General features: G+C 40.1%; 1 protein-coding gene and 1 pseudogene across 1 annotated transcript in view; both read left to right on the plus strand.

Annotated features, from left to right (window-relative positions):
* Nucleotides 1–1,308, plus strand: part of LOC117710280 (NACHT, LRR and PYD domains-containing protein 1b allele 4-like) — a 41,339-nt pseudogene extending 40,031 nt beyond the window's left edge.
* A 7,737-nt stretch (nt 1,309–9,045) lies between these two features.
* The window catches only part of LOC117710281 (NACHT, LRR and PYD domains-containing protein 1a-like), a 38,934-nt gene continuing 31,883 nt past the window's right edge, over nt 9,046–16,096 (plus strand). Inside the window, exon 1 of the mRNA XM_034505027.2 lies at nt 9,046–9,196. Within this exon, the coding sequence (XP_034360918.2) occupies nt 9,046–9,196 (151 nt within the window). The remainder of the gene's footprint in view (nt 9,197–16,096) is intronic.

Genomic DNA, 16,096 nt, shown 5'->3' on the forward strand with positions numbered 1-16,096 from the left:
ACACCAAGACTGAGTCAGAAACAGACACACAAAATGAGCACACAGCATACTATCATAAAGGACGTAGATGAGGAACCACCTAGAGGAGAGGATCCAGAATTTGGAGCAAAGAAACATATACAAAAGGCTAGTGAATTCTGGGGATGGCATACCAGTGTGTGGGGCTCAGGCATATAGAAACTCAACCTGCTATGTGGAACTGTGTACAGACTATGCACACATAAGTCACACCCCTCTGCTACCTCTCTCTCTCCTCAGGTACAGATGGACCCCAATAACTGATGCCAGTTGGAATATTTTGTTCTCCAATCTTAAATTTGCCAGAAACCTGGAGGAGCTGAACCTCAGTGGAAATCCACTGAGCTTCTCTGCAGTTCTAAATCTCTGTGAAACCCTTAGATACCCTGAATGCCAACTGAAGATCTTGTGGTGAGTCTGGCCTGGGTTCAACCCTGAAGCAGGGGTAGATGAGAGGAGACTAAAAGCAAAGGAGGACTCTAGGGGAAGGCTTAGTATTTATCAAGTATTCACTGAACTCCCTTTACCATACATATGACATATGGCAGACTTTTCAATATACACAAATGGGATTCTATTCTTGGGGATCATGAGAGTCTGCATTCATCAAGAAATCCCACTACCAAATGATAACAAATAACTCATGAGGGCTTCAGTGGAACACACTTCCTGAGGACATGGCTAAAGCAAAAGTGAAGAGCACAGAAGCAAAGGGAAACCTGAGGGAAGAAAGCTTCTGGTCCAAGGAATGGCATCTGCCCATTTCCTCCTACCCTCTGCCCTTGTAATCAGACTTCTACTTGGTTTCTATGGACTTTATCTGGATTAAGATTTGACTTAATGAATGAGATCATGCCCTATTCTGTATCTGGTAAATTTCATGTCACATGATTCTTGAAATGTACCAGTGAGCTATCTTGGGCCTACAGAGCTCTGCCATGTCCAATGGTAGCAGAGCATTGGTCCTGACCTATATCCATTGCTCCTGAAGAACATGGAATTATCTAGAAAAGGCACACAGAGAGCTAACCACCAAGGCTGACAAATGGAGACCAGAGATAAGTTTTCAAAAGCAATGAGCCCTGGGGAAGCTGACGTGAGCATCTCCCATGCAGGCTTGTTGAATGTGTCCTCACATCCACACACTGCTCACTCCTAGCCAAAGTGCTCAGTGTCCACTCCAGCCTGACTGAGGTAGACCTGCAGCTGAATGACCTGGGTAACTGTGGTGTGAGGCTGTTGTGTGAGGGGCTCAGGAATCCTGAATGCAACCTCAGCGTCCTGCGGTAAGTAAGCCCTGCAATTCCTTTCTGGACATAAGGAGGGGAAGGGCATAAGTGAGTTCCCAGATGACAAAACATAGAAAAGGAAAGGGATAGATAATTCATAGTCAGCCTGGCTCCTGACCAGATGTGCCACTTATACCCTGTGATTGAAAAAAATCACTCTCTTCTAGAAAACTCAGTGTCCTCATGGATTAAATGGAATGTGATACCCATTTTATGGACATGTAATGTATATTACATAGTACACATGAAATAACATACAATATAGATAATAAAAACAAAAATAATAGTAGGTAAGGAGCTGGGCATGGTGCAATCACATGCATTAGCATGTGTCTGAAGAGAGTGACAATATACTCATATAAACAAAATAAATAAATTATTTAAAAGATTTATGTTTATTTTATGTATGTGAGTACACTGTACACTATTGCTACCTTCAGACAGACCAGAAAGGGGCATCAGATCCCATTACAGATGGTTGTGAGCCACCATGTGGTTGCTGGGAATTGAACTCAGGACCTCTGGAAGAGCAGTCAGTGCTCTTAGCCACTGAGACATCTCTCCAGCCTCCCATAGGCAGTTTCTTGAAGAACACCTCCCAGAAATTGCTGGCCAGTGCCCTTCATGGGCTCAGAGAACCACCGAGGCTCTGGAGCCCTGTACCAGAGCTTGCTGGTTCTTTCAGCCATTGAAATAAGTCTGGTGGTTCCTCAGAAAATTGGACATAGCACTACCTGAGGACCCAGCTATACCACTCCTGGACATATACCCAGAAGATGCTCCAACACATAACAAGGACATATGCTCCACTATGTTCATAGCAGCCTTATTTATAATAGCCAGAAGCTGGAAAGAACCCACATGTCCTTCAACAGAGGAATGGATAAAAAAATGTGGTACATTTACACAATGGGGTATTACTCAGCTATTAAAAAGAATGAATTCAAGAAATTCTTAGGTAAATGGTTGAAACTAGAAAATATCCTGAGTAAGGTAACCCAATCACAATAGAACACACATGGTATTTACTCACTCATAAGCAGATATTAGCCCAAAAGCTTGAAATAGCTAAGATTCAACTAACAGATCACACAAAGCTCATGAAGAAGGAAGAACAAGTGTGGATGCCTCAGTCCTACTTAGAAGGAGTAACAAAATACTCAAGGGCACAAATATGGAGACAAAGTGTGATACAGAAACTGAAGGAGGGGCCATCTGGAGACCATTCCATCTGGGTATCCATTCCATGTGCAGTCACCAAAGATAGAAGCTGATATGGATGTCAGGAAGTACATGCTGACAGGAAGCTGATATGGCTGTCTCCTTAGAGGTCTGCCAGAATCTGACATACCCAGAGGCAGATGCTCACAGCTAACCATTGATCTTATCAAGAGTTCCCAATGGAGGAGTTAGAGAGAAGACTGAAGGAGCTGAAAGGGTTGGTGGCCCCATGAGGAGAGCAACAATACCAACCAACCAGAGCTCCCCAGGGTCTAAACCACCAGCTTGGGAGCACATAGGGATGGACCCATGACTCCAGCTGTATATGTAGGGGAGGATGGCCCTGTCAGGCATAGGTGGAAGAGGAGATCTTTGGTCACATGAAGGCTGAACACTGAGTAGGGGGGGGGGGGATTTGAGGGTGGGGATGTGGGAGTGGGGGGTAGGTGGGGGCACACCCTCATAGAAACAGGAGGAGGGGGATGGGATAAGGGGTTCCTGGGTAGTGTGGGGAATGGGATAAGGGGATAAAATCTGAAATGTAAATATAATATCCAATTAAAATTTTTAAAAAAAAATGTAAAATATCTTTTGAAATAATAAAACTAAATATACCTTATTGAATAAATATACTTAAGAGGGAGGGAGGAAGAGAGGGAGACAGAGAGAGAGAGAGACAGAGGCAGAGACAGAGAGACAGAGACAGAGAGATTAAGTGATCATATTAAGTGATTATAAGGGGCATCCACTTTGAATTTCAGTCTTCCTTTGCAAGTAGCTTTTAAATTTATATCACTCTAACTCTTACATACCTGTCTTAGCGTCCCAAGTGTTAGGATCAAATACATGTGCCTCGCAAATACTGGGATTAAAGATGTGAACCACCACTACTACCTTGTTCACTATGTACGTGCATATGTGTGTGCGTGTGTGTGCATGTATTTGTGTGTGTGTGTGTGTGTTTGTTTGTGTGCTGGTCTCTACTGAGATTAAAGGCATGAGCTATCATTCTCCCACTCAAATATATTATCTTTGCTCAAAGTCATTTCAACTCTCAGAGATTTAGAAAACACTCTGCGTATTGAGAGTCAGTAACTATATTAAGAGATTCAGGAAAACCTAATATCATAAGAATGGCATACAGCTCTGATTTTTTTAATTGAACCATAAAGGCTCTGGGCCACTTAATCATTTTTCCTGATATAACCTACATTTCCTGATTTATTTGCATCAATATATAATGTAGGAGCTCCAGAAATTGTTGTGCTTTATACTATACAAGGGAGAATACAATTAGTTCTTTTTACAAACTGAAGTCTCTTGCTTTTGGGATATTTGTTGTTAATCTCACCCCCCAAAATTACTGCAAGCTCTTTGCCAATATTCATTTTCTGCCTATAATGAGGCAACTTCAGCATTAGAAAAGGGCACCACAATCTCTCCTGGGTCTGTTCCTGCTGATTTATGAAATCTCATTTATTTTTTCAGTATTAATTCAGAAACCTTTTCTACATAGGTCTTTACTTTTTTACTTTGTGTACTAAAATATTCACCCTAAGATATTGTCTTCTATGTAAGAATTCTTGTGGGAGAATGAGTAAAGGGCAAAATAACAAAATACAATCCATCTTTGGATCCAAACCATTTATATATGTATCTTGTAATTTTTTTCTACCAGAGCCAATTCTCTCTCAGCCTCAGCCTATAATTTTCTTGGATTATTTAAGTCCTTATCACATTGTAAGGTTTGAAATAAAATACTTAGCTCTTGAGGAGTTAATCCAATTGTAGACCACAGGCAGTTAATATGTCCCAGCAATTTTTGAAAGCTATTAAGAGTTTGAATTGATATCTCCTGCTTTGTACTTTCTGTGGTTGAACTTTCTGTAAACGTCTCTTATATCCTAGATAATTGACAGAATCTCCTCTTTGTATTTTGTAGGAGCAACTTGTATGCTGCAGCGAGGCAAAATTCTTTTTACTTTATCAAACATTTTTTCTAAACTATCTGCATCTGAATCAGTCAGTAAGATATCATCCTTATAATGGTAAATTATATATTGAGAAAACTGTTTATGAATTAGTTCTAGTGGCTATTGTACAAAATATTAGTACAAGGTAAGGCTGTGTAACATTCTTTGTGGTAAGATTTTCCAATGATATCTCTTTATTGGACAGCCATTATTCAGTAGGTACTGAGGAAGCAAACCTTTCCCTATCATACTTATGGAAAGGGATTGCAAAAAGAGCAATCTTCTAAATCAATTACTACTAAAGGCCATGACTTAGGTAATAAAAAAGACAATGGATTCCAGGCTGTAAAAAGCCTATTGGGCTTCATGAGTTGCCCCACAAATCACACAAACACCGATTTTAGTCAGACAGGTATAGTTTATTGAATGCACACCCTAAGACTGAGCAATCAGGGCCATTGCTCAGAATTCAGGTGCTGAGGCTATGATGCTGAACACTTTTCTATGTCAGCTTATAAAGACCAAACCCACAAAACCCACAATGAACTCATATGCAAATATGGTGGCAGGTGCTGTAATCAGTCTGTTTTTCATGTTTCTTTAGTAATTTAGACATAACACTTTAAGCTGACCCTTATTTTGCTTGCCCCTGAGTGAAGGATGAAGCTGGAGAATTTTCCAAGGAGACCAGTTCTTAATTATATGACAACAAACCTCTGAGCATAGCATGATATATGGTCAATTTGACCTCCCTCTGACCCAAATTATATTCTGTGTCTTATGGTTAGACTGCCTTTTCTTTTTGTATCAGTATTTTGAGAACGCTGACAAGTTTGAAGCAAAATGGCTATTGTTATTTCTAAGAAATAATGCCAGGGAACATGCTTAGAGAAATAGACTTCCATAGAGCCCATTGGCTGAATCATTATTTATTGCTCTTAAATCTGTTAACATCCTCCATTTTCCTGATTTCTTTTTTATAACAAATACAGAGGAATTCCAATGTGTTGAATATTCAGCTTCTCTTATACCAGCTGTTCTAGTATCTGTAATTTTTCTTTAGTCATAGGCCGTTGATCCAGTCATACAAGCTGTCAGTTAGACACATTTGAAAGACCAATATATGTTGTGTCCTACTTATAGACAACCTGGATCTTTTGTGATTGTTCTTGATAATTCCTTTTAATATTTTTTTCTAGAAACATTCTTTATTTTACAGTTTGTTTCAGAGATTGGAGGAATGTTAATCTGTCTCCCATTGCTGCAACAAATGACATTCCCATAAATTCATGGCTATATTAGCCATCCATGGCTTTAATTTTTCTATTTGTCTTTCTGGCCCTGTACACTTGACCCATCTTGTACTGTGTTTTGCCTGAGATAAAGTTCCAATCCCTAGAAGCTGAATATTTACCTCCTAGAGAGGCTAATCTATATGTCAAGATTTTGGTGAAATTGTTGTTACATCTGCTCCCATGTCGACTAAACCTTCAATTTTAATGCCATTTATTTGTACTTTTTGCTTTGGTCTCTGATCATTTATAGCAGTTTGCCAAAATACTTAATCTCTTGAATTTTTGTTTTACATATTGAAGCTGCTATGTCCTTAATTATATTCAGGGCAGTGTTATTTTTAACAACATTTTAATTGCTTTATGGCTGAGTTTCTTTGATGCTAACAGGGAATGGTTGAATCAAATTTGATACTGGAGCCACAGAAGGCCTCTTAAGATATTTCCTGATTGCAAAGGGTTGATCTGCATTCACTAGTCCAATGCAAGCACGATGCTGGTCAAGGAGCTGAGGGTTCTACATCTTGATCTGAAGGAAGCCAGGAGAGGACTGAGTCTTCTACAGTGGTCAGACCTTGGGCATTAGGAGCCCTCAAAGCCCACCTACACAATGACACACTTCCTCCAACAAGGCCACACCTCCTAATAGTATAATCTCCCATGGGACAAGTATATACAAACCACCACACCAGATTTATGGGGGAGTTGAACTACAATTGAATCATATTTATTCTGTGAATATAACTAATCTCTAATCAAGTGTCACAGTTCAAACTCATCAATAGGAAATTCATGCAACTCTCATAGGCTGTGTTTTATCATTAAACTTTCATCTTCAGATTCCCATATCTTTACATTTACATACCCATTTATGGGACCAAGGGCAGAATTTCAGAATGAAGGTAAAGAACGTCTCTAGGGGTTTTTAGCAATATACTACAAGAATTAGAATGTACAAGGGAAGAAAGCAATTTGATAGAGAGGGAGTCCACTAGTCTAACTTTTCTATTCTATATATTATCACAACCTTACTAACTTTTGTTGATTTTTCCAGAATTTATAAATCATATTTAGTGCAACTTGACTGAAACTGCAGAAATAAGAGTTCCGCATGGTGAGGTGTAGAGTAGGAGGACCAGTAATGACAAATAAAGAAGACAAAGTGAAGGACCCAGCTTAACATTATAAACCCCATTTTGCTTTCAGACTCCATGTTATGATTAACTTGCCCTTAGAATGAACTCAGCTACTGGAAAAACCCCAACTTGTTCCAGGAACCATGTCACCTTAGCAACAACCACAATTCCCCTAAATAAACAGTCATTTCATCCCCTAGTGACAAACAATCAGTTCTCAGGGGGAAAGAAAGTACCCAATGTCTCAAAGTAGATTGATTAAGCTAGCAACCATTATCCAGACCAAGCAGAAAACATTACTAGTCAATAGAAATGCGCCAAGCAAATGTCAACCAATCATTTAACTGCCAAGTTGGAAAGTCCTTTACCTTGCTGCAATCATGATAAAAAAGCAAGGCTTGTACCAGGAAAGTACCACTATCCACTGTGTTGGAAAGGTTGAAGGATCTGAGCTGGAGCTTGAATAAAAACTCTTTGCTTTTGCATATGAGTTGGATTCATGGTGATCTCTGGTGGACTTTGGGGACCCTTCAATCTGAGTATAACAAAAAGCAATAGCTGAAAGCAGGAGGACTTGCATAGGCTGATAAGTTATGCCACACAAATTTATTAAGAAATGTTATAGAGTTTGAGACCATCAGGAAAAGGCTACAGACTCAATTCAATTATAATCAAATGAATTTATTGTTACTGATAGTAGGACAAAAGCCTTGAAGCCAAATCTAAGACACATGACCAAGATTTAAGGAGGGGTTTGTAAAGGCAAAAACTGTAAGGAGACAAGGCAAGCAAAGAATTGGTCTGTTTTGATGAGATAAAGCAGAATTTCAGGATGATTTGAAAATAATCCTTTACTATCTGTATAATCAAGTTATACAAGCTCCAAAAGCAAATGCTCATATCTTTATCATAGCAAAGCAGATAGCCACAAGTGCACATATCTTGGTGGAAGTCATTTAATCAGGTTTGTTTACTGGGAACTCATCTTCCAGGAATTTGATTCTAAGACTTGATGGTTTATTAGGTAGTAAAATGGAGGCCTAGGACAAGATGGGATTTTCTGGCTATCATAAAATTACAGCATCTTATATACCAATTGCAGTGGGCAAAACAACTACACTCAGCAGAGAACTAAGTCAGGCAGTGTTAGTAAAGAGAACATGAGATATGTCAGACACAGCTGATTTGGGGCTAAAAACTACAGTCCAGGGAGAAGAGTCTAGTCCTGAGCACAGGAACCTTGACTCTCTGAGGAGGCAATAGTTTGAGTGTCAGACCAGCCTTGCCAAGTCCACTCCTAGATAAGAACTTAAAACTATAGTTCGCTTTGTTCTTTCACTGGGGCCTCTGGAAAAATCTTGAGTTGTTCTAATGCCCCATACCTGCCCATTCAGCTTAGTTGGCTCTGAACTGTCACCATTGTGTGGTGCCCGGGGCAGGAGATTTCTTAAGATTTTTCCAAAGAGGCTACCCTGAACACAGACTGGGCTCTTGTGTTCTGCTCTGTGCTGCATCTCCCCACCTTCTGCTGTCATAGTAACGGCCAGAGTATTAGAATGGGACCCTAGAAGAGGGAGAGAATGAGGACATGGAATAGTGGATGTCCTGAACAGTCAACCATGTATCCTCCATCCCTGTGTTCCTATCCTCTGATTCGTCTGTCCTTGCAAGCCCAACAGTCATTTCTTCCATCCCTAAACCCCTTCTTTCTTAATTTGCATCCTCTAATTTTTGTAGCTATCATGCTCTGACCCTTCATTCTTCCATCTTTGTACTTCTACATTTCCTCACTGATAAACATTCCCAGAATTCTATCTTCTACCATATAAAGCCAAGCCCCTGCACCTGGATACATAGTACCCACTCCCCAGAAGAGACTGGAGTCCTTTTGCTGTTCTTATCAAAAGACAGTCTGTTCATGTAGAAATTGCTGTGTTCTTCTATTTCCAGGTCTTTTTTTGTTATCAGTTCTGATCAATCACTCAATCCAAGAACAGAAATGTCTGGAAGAGACAAGAATCCACCAACCTCATACTTGGAACAAGAACAGAAGGGAGATGTTAAGCAATATCAACATGAGCTGCATATCCAAGCATTATCTGAGGATTCTATCACCATGAGACCACCTCAGTCTGAGAAGGCAAGTAGCACAGAGGAGGTGCAGCATAAAGGACAAGAGGACTTGAACCCCACCCATAACAGGAGGAAGCATATGGATCTGGAACTACTACAGAATACAACCCAGGCAGAGAAGAACTTGATGCTAAGTAAGTACATCTAGGACCCCAATTCACCACTCTGTGGCCCTTTCATTACCACTGAATTCTCCTGCCAGAGTTTCCATAGATAGTTAACTGTAGGAAACCTTGAAATTTGCTCAAGACACTAGACCAAGTTCTCAGCATAAAGGAGATTTATTTGCCCCAAAGGCACAGAAACTAGGGATAAGGTACAAAGACAGAAGATAGATGAAGAGGAAGAAGTGGAAGGGAACAAGGGAGAGAGGAGATATGGAGCAAGGGAGAGGATTACAGGAGGAGAAAGAACTGCCTTTGGATAGATAGAAGACAGATATGGCCCATAAGGCAAATTAAAGATTATAAAGGTACTGGGAAACCTTATCTTAAGATGAGTGTTTAATTTTAATTGGGCATGTTAATTAGTTGAGCAAAGGGGCTTTTTATTGCTGGACCTCAATACTTTGATAGCTGGACCCTGATAGCTTCAGGAGGATGAAGTGGTCAAGTGAGGGAATGGACATTGGGGGTTAGGTTTAAGAATGTAACCTAATGATTTTTAGCAAGGCAGAGAAAATAAGGAAAGAAGAATAAAGACTTCCAAAACCATGTTTGCCATAGTCTGGCTGGCTAGAGTCCCTTCACTAACTTCCTATCATAAGTATTCCCAGATCTATGAGAAGCTGCAGCCATGAGGCATGAAAAAACCCCTATGTGAACCTTAGAGCTCCACATCCTCTTCTACAAAAGTGAATTCTCAAGCTCCTGGGTGGTCCCTACAGTCCCTGGGAAGGAGTATACTAAAGCTGTAGTAGTAGGAAGAGGCTGGCATTAAGAACAACTTTTTTTTCTGATCAAGGCTCCAAGCTTTAATGTTCAGCTCTCAATTTAAAGGGGAAGGCCCAACCCACAACCCCTCCTGGTTTCAGCCGGAGATGGGTGGGATAATCCATAATCCGAAGAACAGCTCTTTTTTTCCCAACTCTTAAAGCTGGTTCAAGCCAGCTACCAAAAGGAGTGCTTGGCAACACTGAAATTACAGGCCCAGACTTTGGAGCTGGGCAGAAGCAGACTCCAGTACTGGCTCAACCATGCTGGAAAAGTCACTTTACAGTCTTTTTTCCTCTGTGTCTCCATCTGAGAAATGGAAGCAGGGTTAAAAACTCATCTCCTTGGGTTATGAGAGTAAAGTGATAATACACATAGACTATTAAACAGAGTCAAAATTGTTCACTAATTGTAAGTACAATCCCATGTGACTGCAACTACTGTTAGTGTAGTTTGGCAACCCTGTGGAACAGAAGCTCAGAGCCTCACGTGAGGGAACTGAGGCTCAGAAAAGAATAGAGACTCAACAGAGGACAAGAGTAGACCCAGAACAAGTGTTTGACCTTCATGACTACACAGTAGGACCATTTTCCAGCTGTACCTTTGAATGCCTGTTTCCCTCCCAGGTGACTATGGAGAAAAGTATGAGGGTAATCAGGTAGAACTCTAGGCTTTCTCCCCCAACTCCTATTGCTGCATCTACAATAAGCGCACAACTGCCCCCTTCCCACAGACAATTCTTACTCATTTCAGTCCTCATGGGGGCAACTAACATGGAATCTCTTAGCCAGGCCAACTCACCAGAACTACTAATCTTAGGCCATGAATACTCAAGATATCCTCTGATGTCAAATAAGGAACTTGTTAAAGGGGAATCTGATGAATCTGGATGCAGAAGCAAAGGTAAAATGATAAAATGAGATAAGATCTATGAATGGGACATTGAGTTTATATAGATGGTGGCTCTTCACAAGTAAGCCTCCATATTATGGGTTACTGGCATGAGAGACTTGACTGAAATGTCAGAGGAGCCATGGTGGAGTGCTGAGTGAAATGATCTTGCTGGGTTCTGCAGTGCAGAAGTTGCATTTTACAGGTGGAAAAACAGGAACTGATGTGGGTCAGCAGTGAGCTTAGTCTAACTAGAACCCAGAGCTCAGCTCAGAATCTGAGTGGAAACTAAAGATTCTGGGAACCAGGAAGGACCTGAAGCTCCAAGAAGGTCTCTTCTCTTGAGATGGACCTGAGAAGAAGATATGCCCCTGCTTCAGCTTCAGCCAGTTTCTTCTACTGAGTTCCATCATTTTATTTGCACTTACCCCAGCCATGCCCTTGCCTCCTCATCTTCTCAAGCATCAAAATAGCCATCTCTTTCTAGTGCACTAGGTCTAGAGAGGTTAACTTGTCCAAGCTCACAGCATACAGAAACAGACACAAGACTGGAATCTAGAAAAATTGAATCAGTGCCTAATAAACAACTTTCTCCTCTACCATGTTGCTGCTCTGTGAAAGTCCTGCCTATACCCAATCTTTATCTTCCCTTCAAATTCCATTATTCCCACCCTGAATTAAGCCTTGAAAATGTTTACCATGGGGCCAAACCCCATTGCCCTCATTTGCCACTGGTATTTCACTTACTGTGTGATGTAGAACATGTCACCCTACCCATCTGTCACATTTTCATCATCTGAGGCTTCACACTACTCACTGTTTATACCACTGCCACCTCTACAGGAAGTTTAGATCTCAAGCTCCACACACCAAATCTCTTACACACGGGGCTTAGGAAGACTCCACTGATGATATTGTAGCAGAAATTAAACTGTTCATGTCTTTCCCCAAAAGGGTTTCTTTTATGCTCCCACCAGTGTTCTTATCTCTCTTACCTTTTCCTACACTTGTTAATGGTGATATTTAAAATGGCAGCACCTATTCTGGCTTGTTTACAGAGCCACCATGTTCCCAACTAGCCTAAACCTGTGGCTGAGAATACAAGCTGGCCACTGGCACAGGTGGCCAGAGACACCAGTCCTGCTGCCCACAATATGCCAGCATGGAAGATGGCTCTGCCATATATATATAGCTTTATATATTTGACAATGCTCAAATAACAAGATGCCCACACAATTAGAAGTGTCAACCAATTAACTAATCTAGATATAAGTTGTTACCCAAGGCTGCTCCCAATAAACGTGTGATTCTCCATTGCTCCTACATCTCTGCCTCAGCTCCTCTTCCTCCTTCTCCTCTTCCTATCCTTACTCCTCCTCTTCCTCTCCTTACTCCTCCCACCTTAGCTCCTCCCAACTTTCTCTCAAAATAAAACAAACAAAAAAAACCCAAACTTTCTCTCAAAATACAACAAGAGCACAACTATATTAATTTGTATCAGTAAAGGACAAGATAGACCTAATACTCAATCCATCATTTTTGTCAACTAAACAGAAACTCTGTCATCTTTCCTAACTAAAAGACTTAGTTCTCAACCTGGCTTTAGAATGAATGTCAACTGAAAATCATCTCAAATCTTTTCTCTCAAAGTAAATAGCTGAGATTGGCTATGAGACTATAAGTCTTCAACTGTGTCAGAAATCCAGAATTACTGAATTAACTGAAGATATGGGAATCACAAAGCATAGCTTCCAAAACTTAGCCAATTTATAGAGACTGTTGAATACCTGGACAGTCCCTATACTCAAAACGTTGGAGGATCTGATCTTCAGCCTCTGGCCCAGGATCATCTGACAGACTCAGTAATGTAGAATTTTTAAGGGCTGATCACTCTGTCTTGGCAGATATAATCAGTCAACTATTCTGCAAGTGTGTCCTTTTTCTGGACAGTATATTGTCTGTATATGAAAAGAGGCAATTTTTGCCTAGTGGCTGTCTTACCACAACTGGAGTAACTCCAAAGATGCTCAGTTTCTTCTTAAAATCCAAGACAGGGAAGCTGTCATGGGCAGACAGATCTCTAATCAAATGAACATTAATATAGGAATGTTTGTAACATCAATACTGTGGACTTCTGATGTTTTTGAAAACCAATTATCTACGTAAAGTAATCTGGACTGTAGTCTGATAACTCCTCTCAGCTATTTCTAATTAAAATCTAGAAAGCACCCTAACAGTAAACATAGAGCCATGAATTTGCTATAGGCCCTTTACTCACAGGCTAAACATTTCAGATCAGTTAAAAAAATTGATGAAAGACTGGGTCTAAGCCTTGTACCCACCAATTTTGACTTATAAGAAAATATACTAATGGAACCATTGAATTTCAAATCAAAATAAATTTTGTATCATTTAAGAAATTATAACTTCAGCTTAATAACAATTATACAGCTTTCTACCAATAGGTTATAGCTATGTAATCATTTCTAGCTATTCCTCCCTGTTCCAATAAAACCATTACTTTTCCCTAGAAGAACAGCCTAATATTAATTACCTCAGTCCCCATTCCCAGGGAATTAGAGCACTGACTCTTCATTAACTTCTTTAAGCTGATTATGGGCATTGAGATATTAGAAGAAGGGTGGGGGGAAGGGTAAATTGATAACTCTCTGACATCTGTGTCTTCACTGCATCCAGCTAAAATTCCAAGACATCAGAGGTTTAGACCCCAAGGCTGTGTGTAGCCATCTGCAGTCATGGATCAATTGGATTCTCCTGAAAACGGGGCTGGAAATGAAGAAAGGGACAGAGGGTGAAAGGAAATGAAGCCAGGACAAAGTATTCTGATCAAGGCTTGAAGTTTTAATGTTCATCTCTCAATTTAAAGGGAAAGTCCCCACCCCAACCCTTTCTTGTTTCAGCCAGAGATGAGTGGGGGAGATGAGTGGCCAGAGATATCTCAAGGCAAGCCCAGGGGCAGTTATTCTTCTTAGTTTCCTGCAGCCAAGGTGGGTAACTCCACCTAGATCCTATCACTTGATTTGTTGTAGTAAACAAGGTCTTTTAGGCCTGCTCAAGGCTTGGGGAAGGGCACAATTCCCCTTTTTTAGTTTTTAAAGATGAGCAGTGCCAGCAGTTGGATTGGGTACAAGATTTCATACCATCTAGGGTAAAGAGTGGCTGGGTGACTGTGCCTGGCTTAGGTTGGTATCTATATTGCTCCTTATATAACCCATCCTCAAGGAAAACATACATAGCATATTGATGTATGCTTCTGCCTTAGGTCTATAGGAGCTCAAGAACACTCTTACCCGTCTTTGACTAACCAGCCATGATTGGCACATTCCCATACAGACCAAGCCACATTCAGACCAAAGGACCCGTGGGCATGCATTCAATGCAATTTTTCATAGCGATGGATAACTGCCATGATGAATGGCTGAGCTTGCTGAGAGCAATCCTGTGTGAAGGCAACCAATCTGTTTAAGACACAAGGTTAAAAGCAACATGATTATCCAAGCAAGGTAGAAAATAAAGTTGAAAGCAGAAATGTTCCAGTATCGAATCCAACTGCTGTTTGACAGGGATTAGACACAAAGTCTAGCCACAAGGTATATAGTGGGTGGCTTTAAGTATTGATAAAAGACACTTACTCTCCAGTAAGAGTAAAAAGTATATGCCAAGTTAAATCAGCTGGCTGATTTTGAGCCATCTTCATCATTAGAATCATAATTATTAGGTGCAAAATCTGTGTTCACTTGACAGACCAATCCTTCAGGTAGCAATCATGCTCCATTTTCTTTTTCTGAAAAAATGCAGACCGAGCCATGACCCCAAATTAAAACAGGGTCAGGACCTTTGACCTGGCAAATGAGCTGAAGTGACTGGATGCCAGTGGCTATCTGCTGCAGACTGACCTTTAGCATCAGTTTGCAGAAAATTTAAAACAAATATCACAAAAGCAAGGTGTGCTTTTGGTGACCTTGGAGGACATAATTTCCCCTTTTTAATTTTAACGAACTAATTTTTTAGAGTGTGATATGCACATTCAACAATTCCTTGTCCCATTGGGTTATAAGGAATTCCAGTTTTATGTTCAATATCAAATTCTTTACAAAAGGAGTAAAGTTGTTTCCAGTATAGGCTGGCCTATTGTCTGTCTTGAGGACTTTAGGTAATCCCATAGCATTAAAGTCTTGTAAGCAATGATCAATTACATTTTTAGAGGCTTCTCCCATGTAGAGAAGCAAAAGGGAATCCCGAGCAAGTGTCAATACAGACATGTATCTATTTCAATTTTTTGAATTATGCATAGTGAGTTACATTCATTTGCCAAATATGATTGGGCATAAAGCCTCTTGTATTAATGCCTAAATGGGGAACTGGAGATAAAGTAAGACAGTTAGGACATTGCTTTACAATCATTGTAGTCTGCTTCTTAGTGATCTTATGTCGGAGCCTCAAGGTATGACTAGAGAGATGAAATTTATTATGATCTCATCTAGCCAATACAACAGGACCCAAAATTAAGGCTTCTCTTATTATAGCTCTGTCAATACGATCATCACCTGAAGCTAAAGGTCCAGGAAGACCAGAATGAGCTCTTATATGGCCAATATAAAAGGGATTTTTTATGGTAATAATGAGGTTTTGTACTTGTAAAAACAGATATCTAGCTGGTGTATTGAACTGAAATACACCATAAGTTTCTAACAAGGGGACAGACTGAGCCATATATAGGCTATCAGTAAAAAGATTAAAAGCATCATTTACAGACTGAAAGACATTCAGAACTGCTGTCAGTTCTGCTAACTGAGCAGAGAGTCCAGGAGTCTCTATGACTACCTGTTGATTATTTATGAGATAACCTGCTCGTCCTTTAGAGGAGCCATCAGTAAAGATTAAAAGAGCATCATGTAGTGGCTGCAAAGAAGTCATGTTAGGAAATATAACTTTATGTACATTTAAAAATTGTATCAATCTATCTGGAGGATAATGTTTGTCTGTAATGCCATTAAATCCTATTTGAGCAAGCAACCAAACTGTACTATGCTGCTTTAACCAAATATTTTGATCTGTATTAAAAGGCTGAATAATGATGTCTGGTTCTTTGCCAAAATAAATCAGTGCCTGTTTTCTTCCAAGTACAATCATATGGGCTACTGCCTCATAATATGGTAGGATGTTACATTTAGGGGATATCTTTGAATG

The sequence above is a fragment of the Arvicanthis niloticus genome, chromosome 6, assembly GCF_011762505.2.
Source record: "Arvicanthis niloticus isolate mArvNil1 chromosome 6, mArvNil1.pat.X, whole genome shotgun sequence".
In the NCBI taxonomy this organism is placed as follows: Eukaryota; Metazoa; Chordata; class Mammalia; order Rodentia; family Muridae; genus Arvicanthis; species Arvicanthis niloticus.